This window comes from Vigna angularis, chromosome 1 (genome assembly GCF_016808095.1).
Source record: "Vigna angularis cultivar LongXiaoDou No.4 chromosome 1, ASM1680809v1, whole genome shotgun sequence".
Taxonomy (NCBI): domain Eukaryota; kingdom Viridiplantae; phylum Streptophyta; class Magnoliopsida; order Fabales; family Fabaceae; genus Vigna; species Vigna angularis.
In genome coordinates, this window is record NC_068970.1 from 61,911,699 (window position 1) to 61,936,164 (window position 24,466).

The 24,466-nt window shown below is 37.1% G+C and overlaps 1 protein-coding gene across 1 annotated transcript; it reads right to left on the minus strand.

Moving 5' to 3' along the window:
* Nucleotides 1-14,815: 14,815 nt before the first annotated feature.
* LOC108347546 (potassium transporter 3) lies at nucleotides 14,816-23,395 on the minus strand. Its single transcript, XM_017586858.2, has 9 exons — nucleotides 23,233-23,395; nucleotides 22,284-22,527; nucleotides 21,939-22,187; nucleotides 21,772-21,822; nucleotides 21,390-21,650; nucleotides 21,257-21,309; nucleotides 20,521-20,635; nucleotides 19,174-19,428; nucleotides 14,816-16,444 (listed from the first exon to the last, which is right to left on the minus strand). The coding sequence occupies exons 1-9, from the start codon at nucleotides 23,272-23,274 to the stop codon at nucleotides 15,342-15,344; spliced, it is 2,373 nt and encodes a 790-aa protein (XP_017442347.1). The 5' UTR covers nucleotides 23,275-23,395; the 3' UTR covers nucleotides 14,816-15,341.
* Between the last annotated feature and the right edge of the window lie 1,071 nt (nucleotides 23,396-24,466).

Below are 24,466 nucleotides of genomic sequence, written 5' to 3' on the forward strand. Positions count from 1 at the left end.
AATTATTCTCTAGTCCATAGAAACGTCGTGTTTTTCTTTATTCAAACTTCAAAATTCGTTTGAGAAATAAATTTTAATAAATACTATTTCTACAGCTTTTACGATCGGATAAGGATCAGAATAATAAATGCATAAATAAGAATATAAATGCGAACAGCTATTTTTCTTTTTAATTTAAAACGCGAAATCGAGGAATTGTTATTTTTTTAAAGAAGGTAGTAGCCACGAGCAAGCAGAAGAAGACAACGCAAAATGGATCTGAAATGCCCTTACGAATCCAAACGGGATCACTTCGCAGTGCGCCTCTTCGTCATTCATAAAAATTAGTTATTCCCCTTTAATAATAATAAATAGTTTTAAGAAAAAAATGTTTTCCAATATATATTTTTTGCGTGTGAGAAGAAACAATACTTTTATCCATTTTCTTGAATTTATTTATTCATTCTGTTACCGTAAATAATTTAATAGAATAAATGAACGTCATTTGGTTTTTGACTTGTATTAGGTACAGCGTTGAGTTGAGGAAACGGAACACTTTTTGGAGAAAACGGGGAGAGGTGAAGCGCACGCTCTGGAGTGGAAGGTGGGAGTGACGCGCAGGAGCAAGACAGGAATTTGCATCGTAAAATATGTGGGTGTGGTGTGGATTTCTAAACCCCGTTTGTTGTATTTAGGAGAATAGGCACGGAAAGAGGAAAAGAGCAATGGTTGTGGATAGCTTTGCGTGAGTGCGTCCTTTTTATTCTCTTGTCCTCTGCTGCGTGCGTTCACTACAAAATTATACAAATATTTTATTATTTTTTAAACCAAATTAAATTAAAAAATATATTAAAATAAGGGAATTAAATTTCGTGAAAAATATATTCATACTTAAAATGTCCATATGTTTTAATCCAAATACGATTAAACTTAATTTCTGGATAAAAAATGTTTAGTAAAAGTAATAGATTAATTTGCTAAAATTTTTGGAGACCACTTTATCGTTGGGTTTATGCAATCTTGTAGATCATCCATAAAACAATAACCATAAAAACAAAAAAAGTTAAGAGGAATCTATTCCCTTATCTTGTACATCTCCCAGCCGTTGGGTCTTCACACGTAATCTCATGACGATGGATTCGGACCGTTGGATGGGATCTGTACTGTAACACGGCCCCACCCGCACTCATCGCATCCACCGCCCACCCTTTTGGCCAAAACCGGCGAAAGCCGATTCTGGTTTGCTAACTAACTATCACACTGGGTGCCCGCATTGCAAGAGGAAAGTTTTGCACCGTTGGATCTGCACAATGGAGATTACGTTTTGACAATCAACGGTTTGCGATTCTAAGCGCGAAATTAAGGGAAAGTCAATTTGGTTTCATTCAGACACAGTACTAAATGCAAAAAAAATATTCTTATTTAATTATTAAAAAAAATTGTTTACGAACATCAATGGAAAAGATGAGATTGTTTTTTTTTTTAGGTTTTGAAAGAATATACCTTTTAATATTCGGATCCCAGAGTGCACGTGCGATGTTTGAGGGTGAGTCATGGATGGGGTGACTGATCTCTCGCACACGCACACACCAAGTCATCAGTCACCAACACAAAACAGCATTTTCCGAAGATGATAATATTAATATAATGTGTCGTTCTTGTTTTTCAAGAAAAAATAGCGAAATAGGAAAAAGAAAAAGGAGCATGTGGATCTGGACTCTGGACTTTGAAGCATGTGTGCTTCTTTGTCCCACCAGATCTTCCTTCTATATCTTATTCTCACTACTTCCACTTGCACACTATCAACTTTTTCAAAAGACAACAAAATTAAATAAATTTGTACAATTAGTACCTTAAAATTCATCTTAGATCAGCACTCAGAAATTAAAAAAGGTATTATTATTATTATTATTATTACTACTTTGATATGTAAAATTAGAAGTGATGAAGAAATAGAGTTGAAATTATCTGAAAATGTTTATTATTTTGATGGATGAGTTTGAGAAAATGAATAGAAGTTGGAGAGTGAGAGTGACGTTTGTCCATCCCCAATTCTCCACAAACTTTATGATTCTTCTTCTTCTTCCAATTCAAAGACCTTAGCAATGGTTAAGGTAACGCCACGTCTCACATCTTTTTCATAACACTAAAATCTTTCCTCCAACCAAAGCATATTCTACCTTCATTCTTTCTTACCATTTTCCTCAAATACCACTGCTCCGCATATACACTCAAATTGTTCATACTTTTTTACTAGAACAATTACTATACACCTTGAGCTACATTACAATAGTTGAAATATCTGAATTTGATTTTTGTTTTAGAAAAGGTTGTTGTTACTTTAAATAAGGTTAAGAATAGAGAGGAATAAAAGAGAGTGTGTGTAGTTGGCGATGGGTGCATAAGGCATATTCGTAAAGATGTATTGAAATGTAGTTTCTCCATGCTTCACCCATAGTGCACTATCTACGGAATATAAAAAACTGTGGTGAGAAGAGCATCGACATATAACATATTCTTATGCTTGTAATAATGTTACCGTCCCAACAATCTACTCTTCACTCATCTCTGCTATTGTCTGGTTGGAAGAACAGAACATGTTCTTTTCCAATAATGGTTCCTTTAAAGGAACCTCCACCATGTCGCTGCTGTTTATAGCAATCATTCACATTTTATACTACATTTCTTCTTTTCTGCGCCTCTAAATTATACACAACACAAAATTCGTAATTCCTTCCAAAAATTCCTGCCCAGTTTCTCACTGGGCCTTCTGTGGGCCAATCTTCAAGATATTTTGCCCAATTTCTTTTGGTCCAGGAGTTGGCCCACAACTTGCAAAACTTCACTCAAATGAGTTTCTAATTTCTGATTTCGATTATTTAATCCAAAAATTTTAGACGCCAAATTATTGGTTTGAATAGAAGAATTCAGTTTAACTGTATTTATAATTTATTTTTAAAATATGTATTTTAAAAAATAAAGTTTAAATTTTATAAAAATAAACCCTGGTCAATTTTTAAATGTTTATAATTTAAAAATATAAATACTGATACTTTTCTTTATCTATATACAGTAACAGTGGTACGAAGAATTTTTGAATTTGTACTTTTATAAACTTTGAAATGCTATAATTTTAGATAATGAAAATTCTTATATAGAATTTCGAAATTTTAAGTACGCTCCTAGTTTTTTTATCCAACAATTGTATTTCGCCATAAAAAAAAAGTTAACTCTCTAAAAGAAATTAATTAACTTCTTATAATTTATCGTTTAATGAACTCAACATATCTCGTTTAAACACGTTAGTAGAACTTGTAAACTCAATTTCTTAAAAAGACTTGTAATATGAGACCATCTTCCCATCTTCTCTGCATGTGTTGTTTCTAAAGGGTTTGTGTGTTCATTTTTAACAAAGTTTCCGCGAGGTCAAACATTATTAAGAAATTTTAATTATAACAAATTGTCAAGAAATAAATTCTAAATATTATATAAACTTATATAGTAATAAGTTCTAAAAATCGTTTGAAGACAAATATTATCATGGCAGATATCAAGTTCAAGGGACTAATTACGAAGTACCAGCTTCCGGATTTTTTTTTTTGTTTAAATAAATATTTTGAAAGCGTTGAGTTCAAATTGACAGAAAATATAATATATGTTATAGGAAATTGAAACGCGGAGACTTTAATTACGAGGACTCCTAGAGTTTTTATTCTCCTAATCGTAATTTTATAGGAGCCATAATTCAACGCTCAATTACCCTTATTTTCTTTTTGGATTTTCTTACAATGATTTTTCAAGAAAAAAAAAAAACTTTACCTAAACTTAGTTCTCATTTGATCATGTAAATGTATTATCTCAGCAGAGGTTTGTGACATCCCAAAAATACAGTCATAACTATAAATTCAGAAAATCACATTTAATAATATTTCAAACAGTTTTCCACTAAAAAATTAAAAACGAACGAATGACCAAGGACGAACGTCCTTGAGTACAGTACAACACTAAGGGACGAGCGTGCACAACTGCACGTCCACACAAGAGTTTATAATTTAAAACCGAACGTACAAGAAAAATCTGACCGAACGGTTTACAGAAACAATTACCGAACGGTCGAATTTAAATTTAACGAAAACAAGAGGTGATCGAACGACCACTCAGTTCAACAATCACACTACTGGCCGAGCGGTCTCACTGCTCGGTCTTCACTTCAACATTAATGAGGTTCTCTTCGTTTAACGCATCTTCCAAACGCTCATCTCCATCTGCTCACATCCACACGGATGATCATTGCAATGACAAGACGGACGTACAAGGACAATGGACAACACAAGGAAAACGAAAGGGTAAGCTTACGTAATTTAACTCATGCATCAACATACAATTTCAGGTAAACAATTCAACATACATGCATATCTCAACATACACATTCATTACATAACAACCCACTTCAACGTACTCATTAAATAAAACTCAACACGACTGACTGTCCGGACTGTATGAAATCTGCGTAGTTACAGGCGTTCACGCACCCGGGTGGTGTGGTAACTGGCATCCTCATCAGCTGCCACCCGAGGTTAGTACGTCCTGTCCAAAGTACCTCTAAGGACGACGACCTCCTGCCGTTCCCACACATGACGTGCGCCCTCTAATTGAGGACAAGCACTCACGGAACATCAGGATCGAACAGCCAGCATTAACTTCCCACAGTCATACTTTACAAATCTCGATAATCAAATTCTGAGTCGTTCCTCCCCGGAACGCTCTTTCAATCATTCGTACTTTCATTTCATCTCATATATTGTTCATCATTCACTTTTCATAATTCACTAGTCATCATTCCATAATCATTTTCATCATTCATAAGGAAGCCATTAAAAGAACATTCTTTCAAAAGTCACAATATTCCCATTCATCTCATACAATCTTCATCATTTAATATTCGTCATTTTACTATTCATCATTTACTGTTCATCATGAACTATTCATCATTTAAATACCGAACGTTCCATCACAAGGGGAACGAGAACGAACGCTGTTTTGCGAGACAGGAAGACGCTCGTTCGGATCAAGAACGAACGTTAAGAGCGAGACCAAAAGACGCTCGTTCGTATCAAATAACGAACGCTATTTTGTGGAAAATAAGGACGAGCGCTCAAAACAATACCGAGCACTATTAGGACGAACGCTCAGCTCAAAACCGAGCACTATTTGGACGAACGCTCATACCGAGCACTATTTGAACGAACGCTCAGTTGGAGACCGAGCACTATTTGAACGAACGCTCCTACCGAGCACTATTTGAACGAACGCTCGAGGCCGAGCACTATTTGGACGAACGCTCGAGGCCGAGCACTATTTGGACGAACGCTCGAGGCCGAGCACTATTTGGACGAACGTTCGGTATGAAACCGAACGCCACTTTGAGCGTACGTTCAGTGTAAGACCGAACGCTATTCTGGGCGAACGTCTGGTGTAAGACCGAACGTTCAATAACTCAGATTGAAAATCTTGAAAGATAAACTAAGGGAAGTTTGGAGCAGTAATACGAACGGGAAAATGCACTGTTACATGTATATATACAAGTACAAAAAGAGAGAATTTATCAAACGTACGAGATTCAACAGAACTAAACCGAACGCTCAAACAGTGAGGACGTTCGTACTCAACCAGAGAGTGTCAAATGACAGAATCAACACACCAAACATTTTCCTAAGGAAAACCGAACGGTCAGTGACCGTCCAGAACGAACGTACAGCGTTTCAGGGAAGGTGCAGACATGCATAAAACTCATTTTTTTCAAATGGTGACCCCTGTTCATCTGACTGAGTACCTGTGTTGGACTTTCTGTACATATTGGCTAATTCTCTCGGGTAATCGTTTACAGGGGTGCTGTAAACGATTACCAGACACCACTCTCAGTCATATATCATTCTCATTCAATAAAACGAACGTTCAAGCAGTTCAATAAATCAAATATCATGCCTTATACACATACCATCAAATAACGAACGTTCATACCATCATTTCATACATCATGCATTACTTTCATGCAACCAAATAACGAACGTTCACATAGCATACATCAAACCAGTTAAATTAAATAAGCTTCCCTTACCTGGAATGGACGAACGTTCACAGGCGCACACAGACGCTCTCTACTCAAATCCTTATCACCAACGCTCGTTAATCCACTATTTATGAACGAACGCTCAGAAACCCACCTATATTAGGTCATATACTGTTAGGACGAACGTTCAGAATATTTAAGAACGAACGCTCAACATGTAACGTAAGGACGAACGCTCGACAACACTGTTTGGACGAGCGCTCGGTACTAAGACGAACGAACGTTCAGAAACGAACGCTCGACAGAGAAAAAGACGAGCGTTCAAAACAACGTGGACGAACGTTCAATTTGTCAAGTTTTGGACGAACGTCCAATTTGAAACCAAATTGGACGAACGCGATTCTGCAGAATCTGCAGAATCGCAGGTTTTCCAGAAAACCAGAAAACCTCCATTTTTAACTCTAAAGCTTTTAGATTTCTACCAAAACAGCAAAAAGAACTAACCAAAACGAAAAATCTAACTCCCCTTACCTCTTGAAGACTTCCTTTGTGAATTTTGAACCTAGAAATACAAGTGTCTGGATCTCCTTCCAACTCCAAAGCTCTTCACTTCTTCTCTCCCAGCAACTTTGAACTTCACGTTCTTCATTAAAATACAGCAGCAAACCTCTTCCTTCTTCATTCTCCATACTAGAACGTGACTTCTCTGCTGGTGCTGGTCCAAGCTGCTGCCATGGCTTTGCTGGAACGTGGCCTCCGTCTGCTGCTGGACTTCTTCTTGCGCGTTGTTGGATGTTGGGGCTGTGTGCAACCAGCTCGGACGTGAAGACTGTGCGCTCTTCCCTCAAGGACGTGGCTTCTCCAAACTGGACACCTGCTGGACGGAGCTGTTGTGACAGAGAAGCTAGCTGTTCACCGTGATTTCTCCTGGAAGATGAGCGTGCTGGACTGCGTTGATGGAGCTGCTGTCGCTACTGGATGTTGGACGTTGTGTGGAGGCCATGGTGGTGACGCCTCCCAGCTGGACCGTGGGCATCTGCTGGTTCCGCTAGCCAAAGAGAAGAAACATTGAAGTGTTGGATGAAAGGAATGAGTTGTTCCCAGGAGCTACCCTTTACGTGTTGTTTTTCATGTGTGCAGCTTTCCAATTTAATTGCTCACCCGTGAATATACTGTTGGCATGTGAACAATAATAATGTTCACGGGTGTGGCATATCTTGCATGAACGTGGGCTCTGTGTGTGTGTGGCATGTTGCTCCCATGAAATGAAAAAGGTGGGTGACCACCGTGTCCCCACTACTCTTAAAATCATGGTCCTTACATTCTTCCCAACAACAAAAATTTTCGTCCTCGAAAATTAAGCTTTCTAAAACCAGTTGAGATACAGCTCTCTCATCTTGTCCTCAAATTCTTAGGTAGAGTTGCCTCCTACAACTCGTATACTAAACTTATCCAGGCAGTTCCCACTGCTCAAAGAGCTTATCAGGGCCAATTCAAACACTCATACGAAGAGACAATTCTGGATCAACATACCTATCACATACCTCACACCAAAATCAGGTCATATCTACACTTACTCACACAGCAAGAGATCCTTTCTAATTGAATGTTTCATACTCCCAAAATGTGACAAAAATCGCATACTAAATATTATTATTATTATTATTTTTTTTTTTTTTTTAACCGCTACTATTGAAGGTTCCGGTATACATGACCGGAACTGTGAGCACAGTAAGGTTCTTTGGCTATAAGTAAGGCGTTAGCCGCGTTAGGCGACACTTCGAAACGCTGAGATTTTCAGAACGCGTGATAGAGAGAGAGAGAGAGATCTGAGCTAGTGAGAGGGTGAGATCTGAGCATCGAGGGTTCTGAGAGTTAGGGTTTCGAGAGATCAGAACGACTGAGTGTTGGAGATCGGAGAGTCTTCCGACAAGCTTCAATCTTCAAGTTCCTGGCTTTGCTCCGCCTCGAGTAAGTATTTCTTTTCTCTTATCTCTTCCTTTCCTTTACCCAGCTTCTCCTCTTTCTTTACTTCTCGCTTCTTTTCTTCCCTTTCTTCTTTCTGCTTCCTTTCATGTACTTTTCTTTTTCTTTTTCTTTTCTGAGCTTTTATTTCCCGCAATTTTATTCTGCTTTCATCTTTACTTTCCGTTTTGTTATTTTACTTCTGCTCCTGCATTTGCTTTCTTCTTCTTCTATTTTCCTTTTATTAACTAAAACTAAGAACACACTGCATTAACTAAGATAAGGGGTATATCGGCTGGAAACCAGACGTTAATCTCCCCTCGATTGAGGGTATGGCAGAGACAATCGGGTAGAACAACGCCACGTACCCCATAAAAACAGAAAACTTAAAAAGAGAAATTTTATTTGTATGAACCGGACATGGACAAATTGACATAGATCCGTTTAGGAACCTTTGCGAGGACCGTGAAACAGATCTGATACAGGACACTAAAACAACAATGATTGGCTGGACAAAAGAACCTAAAAGGGAACAAAACAATTAAAGAAAACACTGAATATTTTGTTCTGTTTTTGCCCTTTTTATTTTATTTTATTATTTCATTATGCTTTAGAAATACTCTGAGAGGAAGATGAGTGATATGGAGATGGAGAGGTACACTAGTCAGCGGTGGAAACCTACTGATGATCAGGTCAAAATGATGACCAATATCTTCAACCACGGAGTCACACATCCCAGCAGAGCCCAAGTCGTCGAGATTACATCTCGACTCAGGGCCTTCGGAGAAGTCAGTGAATATAATGTACACTGCTGGTTCAACAATCATGGAAACCGGGTCAGGCGTTGGCAAGCGGAATTAGATCCCACTGGCACCGTATTTTCTCAGCTGCCGCTGTATATGTATGGTAAGAACCCTAATTACCACTATTTTTATTTTTATTTACTTTATTTTATTCTTCCCCTTCTATTATTAACACAATTTTTTTTTTTTTTTTTTTTTTTTTTTTGAAGAATATGGCTGGGTGATTATGAAGGCGCCAAGGCTGCTGGATTTGTTCCCTGTTCCTATCATCATCGACGATGACAGGGACGAACGACAAATCCCTCAACCCACGCCTCTCGCATTCCGAATCAGAGCTCCCTCGACGGAGCTCTCCCTTAGGCCACCACAACCAGCTCGAGAATATTTTCGTTAAATTTTTATTTTTATTTTTATCTGTAACTTAACGATCACGAGTGATCGAATTCCGAACACCCTTTATTTGCTTTATTTGCGTATTTTATGGACTGTAATATTTAACGATCACTTATGATCGACTCTAGAACATCTTTATTTTAATTATGCATTGTAATATTTATCTGCCCTACTAGTTTGATGATTATTATTTTTATTATCTGCCCTGCCAGTTATATATTTTTCTAACGATTTACTTACAGGTTATCGTCTTACCAAACTCAAGAGTATCAGAAGAGAAAACCTCACAGAAACGCAACCACCTGTTTGTAATTTTTTTTTATTGTATTTATTTAAAATATATATATGTACTTGTTCATAAATTCATATTAATTTATTACAAAATTTTGAAATTCGACTCAGAGTTATTCTCAACTATTTTTATTTTTATCTGGCCCAAACGAAAAATATAATAAGTTATCGACGAGTTTGAAACGCGTGAAAATTATGTCTAAAATTTATCAAGATTTTAGCGATACTACAATACTCGATGAGATAAACAAAACACTAATTTGACCCAATCTTAAAACGACCTTTGTGTTTGCGGACTCGAAATTAACCAATAGGATTTCACATTAAAGCAAAAACAACAAAGTATTAATGAACTTTGAAAACACACAACACACACGTTTAACACAACCTGAACGGGAGCCGAAACTGAAAAATTACATTGGCTCACAATGACATTGAAAACAAAAGACATATGAACGGGAGTCGAAATCTGGTTTAGACACATAGAGGTTGATAACCCAAAAATGATACACGTTAATGAAATGAATGAATGCTTAAGGTTGAACACGACAGGATTAAAACATTATCTTGATGACAAAAACGGTTTAAACAGGGTTTAGGCTTAAACACGGGCGATGGACCAAACACAACACATCTAGGTTAAGACAGGAAGAATTAAGCTCATAATGATAACAAATTTTTATAACCGTAGTCAGAGAAAATAACCAATAAAGCAACATAATTGAATTTGAGATACCCGAACTCGTATATCACAATTTCTGTTGAATTAATACTACAAAATACACGGCTCCCTTACTAACATCCGTCAAGACTTCCTTGTTCGCGATCAGCTCTAAACCCCGCGGGTTGGAAAACACCAACTACTTTTGTCCACAGAAAAAGAATACGGTTGATAGTCAACCAATCCCGTCACACTCTTCTCTAATAATTGAGTCCTATCCACCTCATCAGGGAGACACTTCTCAGTGAACTTAGCTGGATGATGTTGGCGGAAACACTCTAAACTCAACTCGGTTCATTGATTTCCAGAGGAAATAAACGTTCTGATAATGTCTCTAGTGATTCCTATGATCTCCATCAGCTGTCTTTCGGTAGCTTCAAAGTTTGCCCGTGCGACCTCCAAACTTTGCAATGTGACTGTGTTCGGATGTACCAAAGCAGCGTTCTGCTGTTGAAGCGCCTCTATCACTGATTCCAGTAATCTGATGTGGTCAGATGCCTCATGCTTGGTAGGTTGAGGATATGGTCTCGATGCCATTAGTTCTCTCTGATAAGTAGAGAAAACGAACGTTAGCCAAGCTTAAAGAGTTTAGAATGACCCATCAAACAATTATTGAGCACACAGCACAAGCATAGTACGCTCATAACCTACAGTGTTCCTTAAAAGAACAAAACTGCTCTGATACCACTAATGTGACATCCCAAAAATACAGTCATAACTATAAATTCAGAAAATCACATTTAATAATATTTCAAACAGTTTTCCACTAAAAAATTAAAAACGAACGAATGACCAAGGACGAACGTCCTTGAGTACAGTACAACACTAAGGGACGAGCGTGCACAACTGCACGTCCACACAAGAGTTTATAATTTAAAACCGAACGTACAAGAAAAATCTGACCGAACGGTTTACAGAAACAATTACCGAACGGTCGAATTTAAATTTAACGAAAACAAGAGGTGATCGAACGACCACTCAGTTCAACAATCACACTACTGGCCGAGCGGTCTCACTGCTCGGTCTTCACTTCAACATTAATGAGGTTCTCTTCGTTTAACGCATCTTCCAAACGCTCATCTCCATCTGCTCACATCCACACGGATGATCATTGCAATGACAAGACGGACGTACAAGGACAATGGACAACACAAGGAAAACGAAAGGGTAAGCTTACGTAATTTAACTCATGCATCAACATACAATTTCAGGTAAACAATTCAACATACATGCATATCTCAACATACACATTCATTACATAACAACCCACTTCAACGTACTCATTAAATAAAACTCAACACGACTGACTGTCCGGACTGTATGAAATCTGTGTAGTTACAGGCGTTCACGCACCCGGGTGGTGTGGTAACTGGCATCCTCATCAGCTGCCACCCGAGGTTAGTACGTCCTGTCCAAAGTACCTCTAAGGACGACGACCTCCTGCCGTTCCCACACATGACGTGCGCCCTCTAATTGAGGACAAGCACTCACGGAACATCAGGATCGAACAGCCAGCATTAACTTCCCACAGTCATACTTTACAAATCTCGATAATCAAATTCTGAGTCGTTCCTCCCCGGAACGCTCTTTCAATCATTCGTACTTTCATTTCATCTCATATATTGTTCATCATTCACTTTTCATAATTCACTAGTCATCATTCCATAATCATTTTCATCATTCATAAGGAAGCCATTAAAAGAACATTCTTTCAAAAGTCACAATATTCCCATTCATCTCATACAATCTTCATCATTTAATATTCGTCATTTTACTATTCATCATTTACTGTTCATCATGAACTATTCATCATTTAAATACCGAACGTTCCATCACAAGGGGAACGAGAACGAACGCTGTTTTGCGAGACAGGAAGACGCTCGTTCGGATCAAGAACGAACGTTAAGAGCGAGACCAAAAGACGCTCGTTCGTATCAAATAACGAACGCTATTTTGTGGAAAATAAGGACGAGCGCTCAAAACAATACCGAGCACTATTAGGACGAACGCTCAGCTCAAAACCGAGCACTATTTGGACGAACGCTCATACCGAGCACTATTTGAACGAACGCTCAGTTGGAGACCGAGCACTATTTGAACGAACGCTCCTACCGAGCACTATTTGAACGAACGCTCGAGGCCGAGCACTATTTGGACGAACGCTCGAGGCCGAGCACTATTTGGACGAACGCTCGAGGCCGAGCACTATTTGGACGAACGTTCGGTATGAAACCGAACGCCACTTTGAGCGTACGTTCAGTGTAAGACCGAACGCTATTCTGGGCGAACGTCTGGTGTAAGACCGAACGTTCAATAACTCAGATTGAAAATCTTGAAAGATAAACTAAGGGAAGTTTGGAGCAGTAATACGAACGGGAAAATGCACTGTTACATGTATATATACAAGTACAAAAAGAGAGAATTTATCAAACGTACGAGATTCAACAGAACTAAACCGAACGCTCAAACAGTGAGGACGTTCGTACTCAACCAGAGAGTGTCAAATGACAGAATCAACACACCAAACATTTTCCTAAGGAAAACCGAACGGTCAGTGACCGTCCAGAACGAACGTACAGCGTTTCAGGGAAGGTGCAGACATGCATAAAACTCATTTTTTTCAAATGGTGACCCCTGTTCATCTGACTGAGTACCTGTGTTGGACTTTCTGTACATATTGGCTAATTCTCTCGGGTAATCGTTTACAGGGGTGCTGTAAACGATTACCAGACACCACTCTCAGTCATATATCATTCTCATTCAATAAAACGAACGTTCAAGCAGTTCAATAAATCAAATATCATGCCTTATACACATACCATCAAATAACGAACGTTCATACCATCATTTCATACATCATGCATTACTTTCATGCAACCAAATAACGAACGTTCACATAGCATACATCAAACCAGTTAAATTAAATAAGCTTCCCTTACCTGGAATGGACGAACGTTCACAGGCGCACACAGACGCTCTCTACTCAAATCCTTATCACCAACGCTCGTTAATCCACTATTTATGAACGAACGCTCAGAAACCCACCTATATTAGGTCATATACTGTTAGGACGAACGTTCAGAATATTTAAGAACGAACGCTCAACATGTAACGTAAGGACGAACGCTCGACAACACTGTTTGGACGAGCGCTCGGTACTAAGACGAACGAACGTTCAGAAACGAACGCTCGACAGAGAAAAAGACGAGCGTTCAAAACAACGTGGGCGAACGTTCAATTTGTCAAGTTTTGGACGAACGTCCAATTTGAAACCAAATTGGACGAACGCGATTCTGCAGAATCTGCAGAATCTGCAGAATCGCAGGTTTTCCAGAAAACCAGAAAACCTCCATTTTTAACTCTAAAGCTTTTAGATTTCTACCAAAACAGCAAAAAGAACTAACCAAAACGAAAAATCTAACTCCCCTTACCTCTTGAAGACTTCCTTTGTGAATTTTGAACCTAGAAATACAAGTGTCTGGATCTCCTTCCAACTCCAAAGCTCTTCACTTCTTCTCTCCCAGCAACTTTGAACTTCACGTTCTTCATTAAAATACAGCAGCAAACCTCTTCCTTCTTCATTCTCCATACTAGAACGTGACTTCTCTGCTGGTGCTGGTCCAAGCTGCTGCCATGGCTTTGCTGGAACGTGGCCTCCGTCTGCTGCTGGACTTCTTCTTGCGCGTTGTTGGATGTTGGGGCTGTGTGCAACCAGCTCGGACGTGAAGACTGTGCGCTCTTCCCTCAAGGACGTGGCTTCTCCAAACTGGACACCTGCTGGACGGAGCTGTTGTGACAGAGAAGCTAGCTGTTCACCGTGATTTCTCCTGGAAGATGAGCGTGCTGGACTGCGTTGATGGAGCTGCTGTCGCTACTGGATGTTGGACGTTGTGTGGAGGCCATGGTGGTGACGCCTCCCAGCTGGACCGTGGGCATCTGCTGGTTCCGCTAGCCAAAGAGAAGAAACATTGAAGTGTTGGATGAAAGGAATGAGTTGTTCCCAGGAGCTACCCTTTACGTGTTGTTTTTCATGTGTGCAGCTTTCCAATTTAATTGCTCACCCGTGAATATACTGTTGGCATGTGAACAATAATAATGTTCACGGGTGTGGCATATCTTGCATGAACGTGGGCTCTGTGTGTGTGTGGCATGTTGCTCCCATGAAATGAAAAAGGTGGGTGACCACCGTGTCCCCACTACTCTTAAAATCATGGTCCTTACAAGGTTTGTTAGCTAAATTGACTAACCTAATTGAAAATTCGAAACTAAAGGAAGATCATACAATACAATAATCCGAGACCCAATTATTCTATGATTCCACCGAGTAATTACGGTATAATCGTTCATTCAATTGATTGATTAAAAACATGTCGAGAAGTAGGAATTCCAAAAACAAGAAAATAGGATGCGTAAAAAGGCTACAAAATAATTCTAGATAAGGATTTAGTTACCCACGACAAGAGAAGACTAAATCAGTATAGAAATGCATTAAGAAATTAGGTAAATGAAATATATTTTTTCAAAAATTCTAGAGGAAATAAGATATAATTGATCAGTCAAAGTAAAAAACAGCAAAGCAAAACCAACCAGAAAGATGAGCTCAGTAGCAAAATTTGATAAATAAATCAAAGAACCAAAATCAAGCTCGTCATTGGACGACATGCTGGGGCAAGTGACATGTTATCAGTTAAGGTATGGTTCCGTTCTAAATACAATTCATTTCCCTGTTTTCCCTAAGAAGATTGAAAAAAAAAACAGAACAAACTTTTGTACAAGTACAAAAGGGCGGCAGCAGTAGAAGTTACACGCGAAGTTATGTTCCAGAAATCTACAGCGAAACTCACAAGACAGACGTGATTCCAAAGGGCAATTTGGCTATAAGACAACAAACAGGTATAGAACCCTGCACAAAACTTCCTTGTCAACCAATTCAATACTTTAGATACCTCACCAGGCCCATTACAAAATCAAAAGATGTTGGCAATTTGATGCCGGTATTTCTTCAAACACACCAAGAGGAAATTCTTGAGTGAAACCCATTCAAGTGGAATCTCCCAAAGTAGTGTATTCTTGCTTGCATAAATTACATCCCCAGTCAAAACATTGTCACCGATTCATGCTACACATGGTAATTCATTCCAACCTTAATCAGAGAAATCTGAGGAATGTTTAGACCCACTGCAGGAGACCGACAATTTTTCCGCAGAAAAGAGTAGAGGTTGATAGCAAACTTCTTTATAAATGATGAGTTCCACTTGGCCTTTACGTGAGAATGACCTATTACATACGCTGCTCCAATGCGCTTGGCTTCTACAAGTTCCATGAGTTCTTCCTTGACACGTGGGTCTTTATATATTACATTTTGCAACTCAAATCGAATTCGCCGTCCAGTGTTGAGTTCAGGTGACTCCTGCTCGTACATTGCCTGCAGCCTCTTCAATGTCGGGGATTTACTGCTAGTAACAGTCAAAGCTCCAGGAAGATTAATATTGTTGCGTTCCTCAAAAGCAGAAGATTCGGACATAAGCAATCGTGTCCCAAATTTCCCTGATGTCCTAACCACTGCCATCCGTCCATCCACTGAACCCTCTGCATTTCCAGAGGCACCTTCTGCTTCCAATTGAATGAATTCAGCTATGCTCATCACTAGGTCATTTTCAAAATCATTTTCGTGGCTATACACATCTTTATAGCCATTTCGAACAATACAACGGTACATTCGGAAAGATTTGGGACCAATTCGGCCAATGAGGTAACGTTCTTCATGCGGCACACAAGGCACCGGTACAGTCTTCACACAAACAAAAACAACCACTTGGTAGAATGCTGGCAGATTTGTCAAGAAATGAGAAAAACTGGCAGGGACTCCAGTAGCCAATTCAGTGTAAATAAGGCCCATTCCAGGAACTCTAACAATCCCAAGACTAGGACCTAATCCAAGGATGGACCTCATCGAAATTTTGTCATGCATGTCAAGTAGATACTTTTTCCTAGAACCATAATGCCACACGTACATAACAAACATGAAGACCGCCGAAAGCACAAGTGGAATCCAGCCACCTCTGGGGATTTTCGTGCAATAGGATGACAGGAAAATAATCTCTATCGAACCAAAGAACAGAGCAAATGCCAGAGCAATTATAGGACTTTGATGCCATACAAGGATGATGACTAGTGATGTCAAACATGTGGTCACAAACACCAGAATTAGATATGCAATTCCTGTAAGCAAAAATTATGTTATTAAGAATCATGAGTTGAAAAACAGCGGTGAATGACAAAATTACACAGGACACCAATGTGTTTTCATTCACGATGATTGAACCATCTATAACACGTAATAAGTAATGTGAAACAAGTTTATTCACGGCTAGCACCAGCATAACTTTAACTCTAGGATCGAATATTGTGTTGCGAGATCATCAACAAAGCCTAACCTATTGGGAAGCTCTTATTTTAGCCAACTCTTTTAATCATATATAAAATTATTGAATGCAAATAAATGAAAGTAAAATTTCTGTACCAAGAGTATAATTTTTTTTTTCTTATTGTACTAAAAACAAAATATGTCAATACTTATTGTATTGAACCAACTATTTACCCAATACTTTGTTACTTTTATTGAGAATATCCATGATGTACTTGGGTATACTTAATGAAAGGTAGTTCAGAGTTTTGCTCACTTCTGTGGCTTTCTTTAATGACATCAAGAATCAGTTTGGGAAAACAATTAAATATTTTAGAAGTGATAAAGCCAAAAGAAAATTCATTAAACTACCATCCTTATCTTCACATAGCATTCTACATCAATCCACAAGTCCTCACACACCTCAACAATATCAAATACCTAAAAGAAAATGTAGACACTTGGTGGAAACTACATGCATCCTAATTTTTAATGCTAATGTTCTTGTACACCATTGGAGTGATGTGATTCTCACTACATGATTTCTGATAAGTAGAATGTCCTCTTCTTCTCTTGTCAATCAAATCCCACACTCCCCTTTTCCAAATGAGAGCGGTATTCCATATTCCCCCTTGGTTCTTTGGGTGTATATGTTCTATTCATTATGCTTCCCCAAACATGGATATGTTGATTGCTAGAGCAACTAACTGTGTTTTCTTAGGATATTCTTGTCTTAAAAAGGCTATAAATTCTATCTCGAAAGTCAAGAAAGTATTCCATGTTCATTGATGTTACCTTTTTTGAAGATACTCATTTCTTCTCTCCCTCGACAAAAGAACTTGTCTCCCTACAACAAGTGTTACTTGTCCCTTATTTTCAATTTGTTATATACTCCAAAAGAAAATCAGCCTCATTCACCAACAAATTGTCCTCCTGCAGTTGTTCCGTCCCCTCTTAGTATACCTAACAACAAATACAAATAATTTATACTACATCGTTTGCAGAGTGACCTGATTCATGTCCTTCACCAATAGACAACCCTACCACAAAGCCTACTAATGATGATGTTGGTTGGCCTATTGCCTTCATGAAAGGTATTTAGTTCTCTGGAAACTCTCATCCTACTTATAATTTTTTCTTTTATCATCATCTATATGCTTCCTATGTCTCCTTTGTTTCCTCTCCATCTTCATTCCTTGTTCATAGAAATGTTTGTAAAGCACTTGATCATCCTAGATGGAACAAACCATTATTGTTAAAATGTAGGCTCTTATAGTAGTACATGAAATCCGATTCCACTTCCTGCTTGTGAGAAACCAGTTGCTTGTGAGATTGAGTGTTACTTTATCAATTCCAATGATCAACTTTCAAATATTTGACAAAATCATTTGAGAGGACCTCTAATTCAGCTTACTTGCTCTAAACTTGATGCATATAATTTATATGCTATAAAGGGAGGGGAGTGTTGAGTAATGATGGTCTTTTATTGTACCTAGTATGTTTACATGCCTCTCTTTATCTTTGATTTCTTAAGAGTTGTATTTTCAATTACTCAGATTTACATATATAAGTACACATTTTTCAGATACACACACACACACATCAGTGGAATGTCATGATACACACTGATTTTCAAGTCTAAAATCTTTAACTAACATCAAATAGTATTGACATAAATAGCATATTAGATAAAAGAAATATAAAGGAACTCACAAACTATTATTAACTAGATAATAGATACTATAAATAACATTATTTTTAGACAAACTATGATGGGAATTGAGGGTTAGTGGCAGTTGTGTTAGAATGTAGCTTTCATGTTGACAACTTAGGACAGAAAGTTAGAACACATTATTAAATCTGTGTAATAGGGGAATCGTTTGTTCCATTATGTTAGGAAGTTAAAAATATATGAGCGGAGGAATACCGAACGATAGCCGGAAGGAAGGAGGGAATGACCGAATGGTAGCTGGAAGGAAGGTTGGAAGCAGAGGCCAAGCGGTAGCCAAAGGAAAGAGGGAAGTACTGAACAGTAGCTGGAAGGAGGAGGGAAGTAGATGCCGAACGGTAACCAGAAGGGAGTAGGGAAGTACAGCCCGAACGGTATCTACAGTAATACCGAACGGTGGGAGGAAGGAGTGAACGGTGGAAGGAGTGAAGGAACCGAACGGTATATACACTAATACCGAACGGTAGAGGATGAATAAAAAGGGCGGGAGAGTTTGTTAGGTTGCTAGGGGAAGCGAGAGAGTATAAACAAACCTTCTGTGATTCTGTTGAGTAGCTAGCATTTCTTACGTTTTGTAAACAGGTCTTGGACCTTGTTGAGGGGGATTAGGCTCCCGAGTTGTTATTGTTTTCGTTTTACAGTTACAGTGAATACATACGATTACAGAGATTATACACATTTTCTTTGTTTTCTCTTGTTTAATTGCTTTGGCATGAGGGCTGTTGCGAGAAAAGTTAGGTCTCTTACTCAGATACCTAACACATTATCTAATAGTGATTTAATCTAACAATACAATTCTCCAATCCACCAACTTACCATAAGCATATCCTATACGGTTCTTGTCTTCTAAACCAAATGTCACAGCCAAGCTGATTATCATAAGAATCCAGTTTATCTCTGGTATATATGTCTGGCCAGGGATCCACCTTCTGGAATGTACTGCCTTAACCCGAGGGAAACATTCAAATGCATGACATTGTTGGACTACAGAGAATGTTGAAGCAATGACAGCCTGACTTGCAACTATTACTGCCAAAGCAGACACCACAAATACTGGCCAAAAGAGAACATCTACAAAAATGAAAAAAAAAAAATGAAATACACGTTGGAGATTTGAAAACATGTACAGCAGTCTCATAAAAATCACATGGTAAGGCATTATTACCAACTCGACTATTTTGCTTTATTTACCATTAATGTAAGCTTCCTGCATAAATGATCCCATTTTGTTCTCTTTTTTCTTTATTTTCTCAAGTAACAAAAAAACTTAGGCTTCAATGAGAACAAGCTACATTAAAAAACACAGAAAAACATCCACCCCAAATAGAATTCTCTAAAGTTAAAGTCATTATTAGAGATATCACATTTACTTCAAATATGACTAAATTTTAATATATATAAATAGATGCAAATTTCACCTTACAAGATAGAGTTACACCTAAATCCACTTTCTAAAATAGCATCAAAGCCTACAATAGCAAGGCTTATTAGGTTTATCACTTCACCTAATGAACCAACACCAATATCTAGTCTCACGTTCAAGATGTTCAGTCTTCAGCGAGAGGAAGGTATGTTGGAAATTTTATGTCAATTAAATACAGTCAAATTATAGCATATAAGTATATACAAATCTTATTGCAAGTTGCTTTTGTAGGGTTAAGCTAAAGTCTAAATCTACTTTGTGAGAGTTATCACTCAAATTATATTGCAAGTTGATACATTACAGTCAAATTATAGCATATAAGTAGGTACAAATCTTATATTCTAAATTGATTTTGTAGGATTAAGCTAAAGTCTAAATCTACTTTGTGAGAGTTATCACTCAGATATTCCACATAAATCGGCCAAGAACCAGGTCAAATGGTAGTGCTGTAATAAGTTCATATGGACAACTAATGACAGGGAACAAAAAGATAATACTTCAAATTTCACATATTACAAAGACAGAAATTAGAACATACTTGATCATTCTAAGAACCCCAGTTTATCACCAGTTCAATGTACTACTGCTAGGAACGTTCAGAAACATTTGAAACAATGTAAGTGGCCAAGTCACTCATTTTTCAGTTGTCTAAAGGCAAATAACTTCAATCCACAATCTTCTAGAATTCCAAGAGAAGGCCAATTTGGGATATTCTATTCTTAGTATTTACATTAACTGACCTGGAATAGAAGCATAAAAGCTTATAGGTACTGCAGATAGATTCTTGGAAAGGAAGGCCGCCTGCCCCATGTATTGAAGAACTAGACATGGGTAAATGATACAACAAAATGTAACCTGCACAGTAACAATGATACAATAAGAGTTACAAAAGTCATTTTCAAAGAAGTTGCCATTCTGTTTTAAATGAGGAATCAATAGACTACAAATGAAGGAAAATCATGTGAATTGCATTCCCCAACAGATAAATCAACTCAAATTTTGATTTCACACATCCCACTTTAGTCAAACTTCTTGTTAACAAATCAAGAATCACTTTCTAGATGTCATGGACCTACAGTTCAACAAAACCAGTACTCCTTCACTTGTTATGCATGTCCATCATTTTAAACAAAGGTTTGCCTTTTACGATACTAATTCATACATGCAATACACATTACATTGTATTATTCCTTCTTTGTAGTAGCTTTCTAGCTGATATATAGTTCTTCCATAGCAAAATATCATCAACTGTCTAATAGAACAGGCACAAACACCAAGTTAAAGTCTAAAAAGTATATTACACCTTATTACACATGCTATTACTGACTAAAGGAAATCATCACCACCCTTGCAAAACATTTAGAAAAGTAACATTAATCATTCTTAGGTATCTATTCGAGGGGTCAGTTATGAAGAAAACATTGCAAAATAACCATGAAGTCAAAAGCCAACATAGTACTTAATGGCCACACATACCCTTACAGGTGTTTGTCTGTAGTAACCAAGGTCTGCAAACATAGCTTCAGTCCCTGTAGATGACAAGAAATACATAACGAATTTGGCAAGAATAAGGCTTAAGCAGAACTTTAATTTTGAAAGAGATGCAGACCTGTAACGCATAGAAATACTCCTCCAAGGTTAGTCCAACCATCTTTTCCTGTAAGCATAAAGAACTTGTATACATAATATGGAGAAAGAGCCTGATATACTCTTGGGTTCCACTTGATGATATTGTAAATGCCAATCATGAAAATAGTTACTAGCCATAGGATGATTACAGGAGGAAACACGAATGCAACCTTGTAGGAGCCCCGATGTTGCATGACAAAGAGTCCAATCAGTAGAACACAAGAAATACAAGACATCATACCTGTGAAATGATAAATACATAAGTTTAGATTGAAAATTTGCATAATATTTTTTAATGAAGGAATACGGGACCAGTGTCATATAACAAGCATGTCAATTGAGATTAGATCTTTTCCACTTACTTTTATTTGTAATCTTTGCTTCAATTTTCAAGCCTTCAACGGATGAAAGAACTACAAAAGAATTCTTATCAGCAGAGGTACAAATAGAGCTAATACAACAATAAAACATCAATCAGCTAAGGTTTCTCACCAGACACAATCACATATTTGTGAGAGAGAATCCTTACCAGAAATGGCAGGCATGAGTGCACCAACACAAATTGCCATGCAAGCACCTAGTAATACAAAAATAAGCAAAGCCATCTTTGTATTCTTGTGTTTCTCAATGAATCTTTTCAAAGGCGAGGATGGTGTACTTCCATTTGAGGAGCCAGGCTTGCGATACGTAGAAAGCTCCTCATCGGATGCTTGATGATTAGGAAGCAAACATAATTTTGCACTTCTGCAAAGCTGTGAATATAAAGCAACAACTCCACCTGTTAAAGTTGAATGTATTAGTATTACCACAATAATTATAGTAATGAGTTAAAAAGGACATAGTCTGACAGAATAATAAAATCAATAGCTCTTACCTTCGCCATTATCATCTGCACTTAACATAATAAGTGCATACTTCAACAAAGAAATAATCGAAAGAGTCCAAAAGATCAGAGAAAATGCGCCAAATATTGCATCCTCATTCAGGACATGTTTCAGTCTTCCGGAAAATATACTTTGATAGACATATAGAGGGGATAAGCTCAAGTCACCAAACAAAAAGCCTAAACTTTGGTATGCCAAAAATAAAAGTTGTCTATATTGAAATTTCCGTTCTACCTGTTCGCAGAGAAAAAAAAAACATGTCATACACATATACAAGGTCTTTAAGTTCAATAGATCATATAAATGTGCAATGCTGTTTTCCCTATTTCATCTTGTTCTACACTATCATGCAACTAGTGTAATTTGCTCATTTTCCATTAGATAATAAAAGACAAAAGAGGTGCAAAAGAACACAAGTATTGAATAAAAAGCATCTAGTTATAGCGGTTTATGTTCTGAAACAGTTTCATTTTCGTTTTCTAAGCTTCGACCAACTTAGCAAATATTGACCACACTCTCCACACAACAACAACTTGCATTTCCTTCTCGATTTCTGATGCTGCAAAATATATTAAATGATGCAGGTGATTGCCACGATGCCTTCTAAATTCCAAAACTACACAACAAAACCCTGTCTCATTTCCAGGCTAGTGATCCACAATTACATTGACGATCGAGTTTGAAACAACGGATCTCACTTTCACTTCGCATTCTCCTTTTACAGTTAAAAATTGGACAAAACCAATGCTTATTCAAAAATTGCTACATCACACATTCATACGTTAGGATTGAATCGATACTAAGGAAATCGAATCAGAAAAGTCGGAAAGAAGAGCAGAAAGTTCCAGAAGTATTACAAAGTATATTTATAGTTTATAGATATACTTTTACGGTTAACTTAGGGTTTAAACTGAGTGAAAAAAAAAAGGGAAAACGTACCACGGCAGATGCACCTCGTTCTCTAATCGAATCTGAACTCATAGTAAAGGCAGAAGAAAACAGAGCAAGAGTTTTTTTTGATTTTGTGAGAGAGCGTTGTCTTGTCGTTGAAATTCTACTTTAACTGTATATTGGGTTAGGACCGCGAAATTGCCTCGCATGGAGACCATGTTTCATTATTTTATTATTTCCAAGGTAAACTCATTTTTGTCCATTGCAAAAAGGCGTTGTAATTGTAAAAGTGTCTGGTAACATTTCAAATCCATCAAACTTTCCACTTTCTCTTTTTCTTTCTCTTCCAAAATACATTTTTTTTAAAGAATTTTTAATTTAGATAATTATTTCACAAAATTTTAATATTATCTATATATCATTTTATAATTGATCCAAAATTATTTTACAATTAATAATAATAATCATAAATACCAAATCAATCACATTATGATACATAAATGATATTAAAATTGTCAGAAAATGTTGTCAAATATCATTATTCTTTTAATTTAGATGTTATAATGTTTTACATGGTAAATCAAAACTTACTAAACATTAATATTTTTTCCATTTGTTTCCTAATCTTTTAATATTTTGTTCTTTTATAAAAAGTAATATGAAGCTTTAATAATTATGATTGAAAAAAAAATTTAACGACTTTAATCTTTGTCATACAAAATTTATAAGTTATTATTGCACATGTTAATTTACGTATTGGTTTAAAAAAGACAAATATCTAATATTTTTTAACAAATAAATTCTTCAATTGAGTGTTTTAGACACAGATCGAATAAGGTTATAGCTTGGTCTGTTTTTATTTTTCATTAAAAAGTCACGACAACCAAACATACAAATCAAATGTGGTTTGCTTTAGTTCTATGTTAATTTATATATATATATAACTCCATATCGTTATTTTTAACTTCATTTTTTCTCAAACTTTTTGTCACTTTTATTGCACCTTGAATTTGATTTTTATTAACTCTTGTACTAATTTTGTAAATTTTGAGCATACAAGGAGGAAGGCTAATTTTCAAAGTCGTATTGAAATCAAAATAAGCAAGTTGTTTCTAAAAATTTATAATATATAGCAATACTTACTTAGGATCATCAAAAAACACATTTATTATATATTTTTTTTACTATTCTTCCCATAAAAATGAACTTGGTGGGTTTTTAGTAATGAAACAAAATTAAAACTACAACAAAAAGAAAATAAAATTTAAGGAAAATAAAAGAT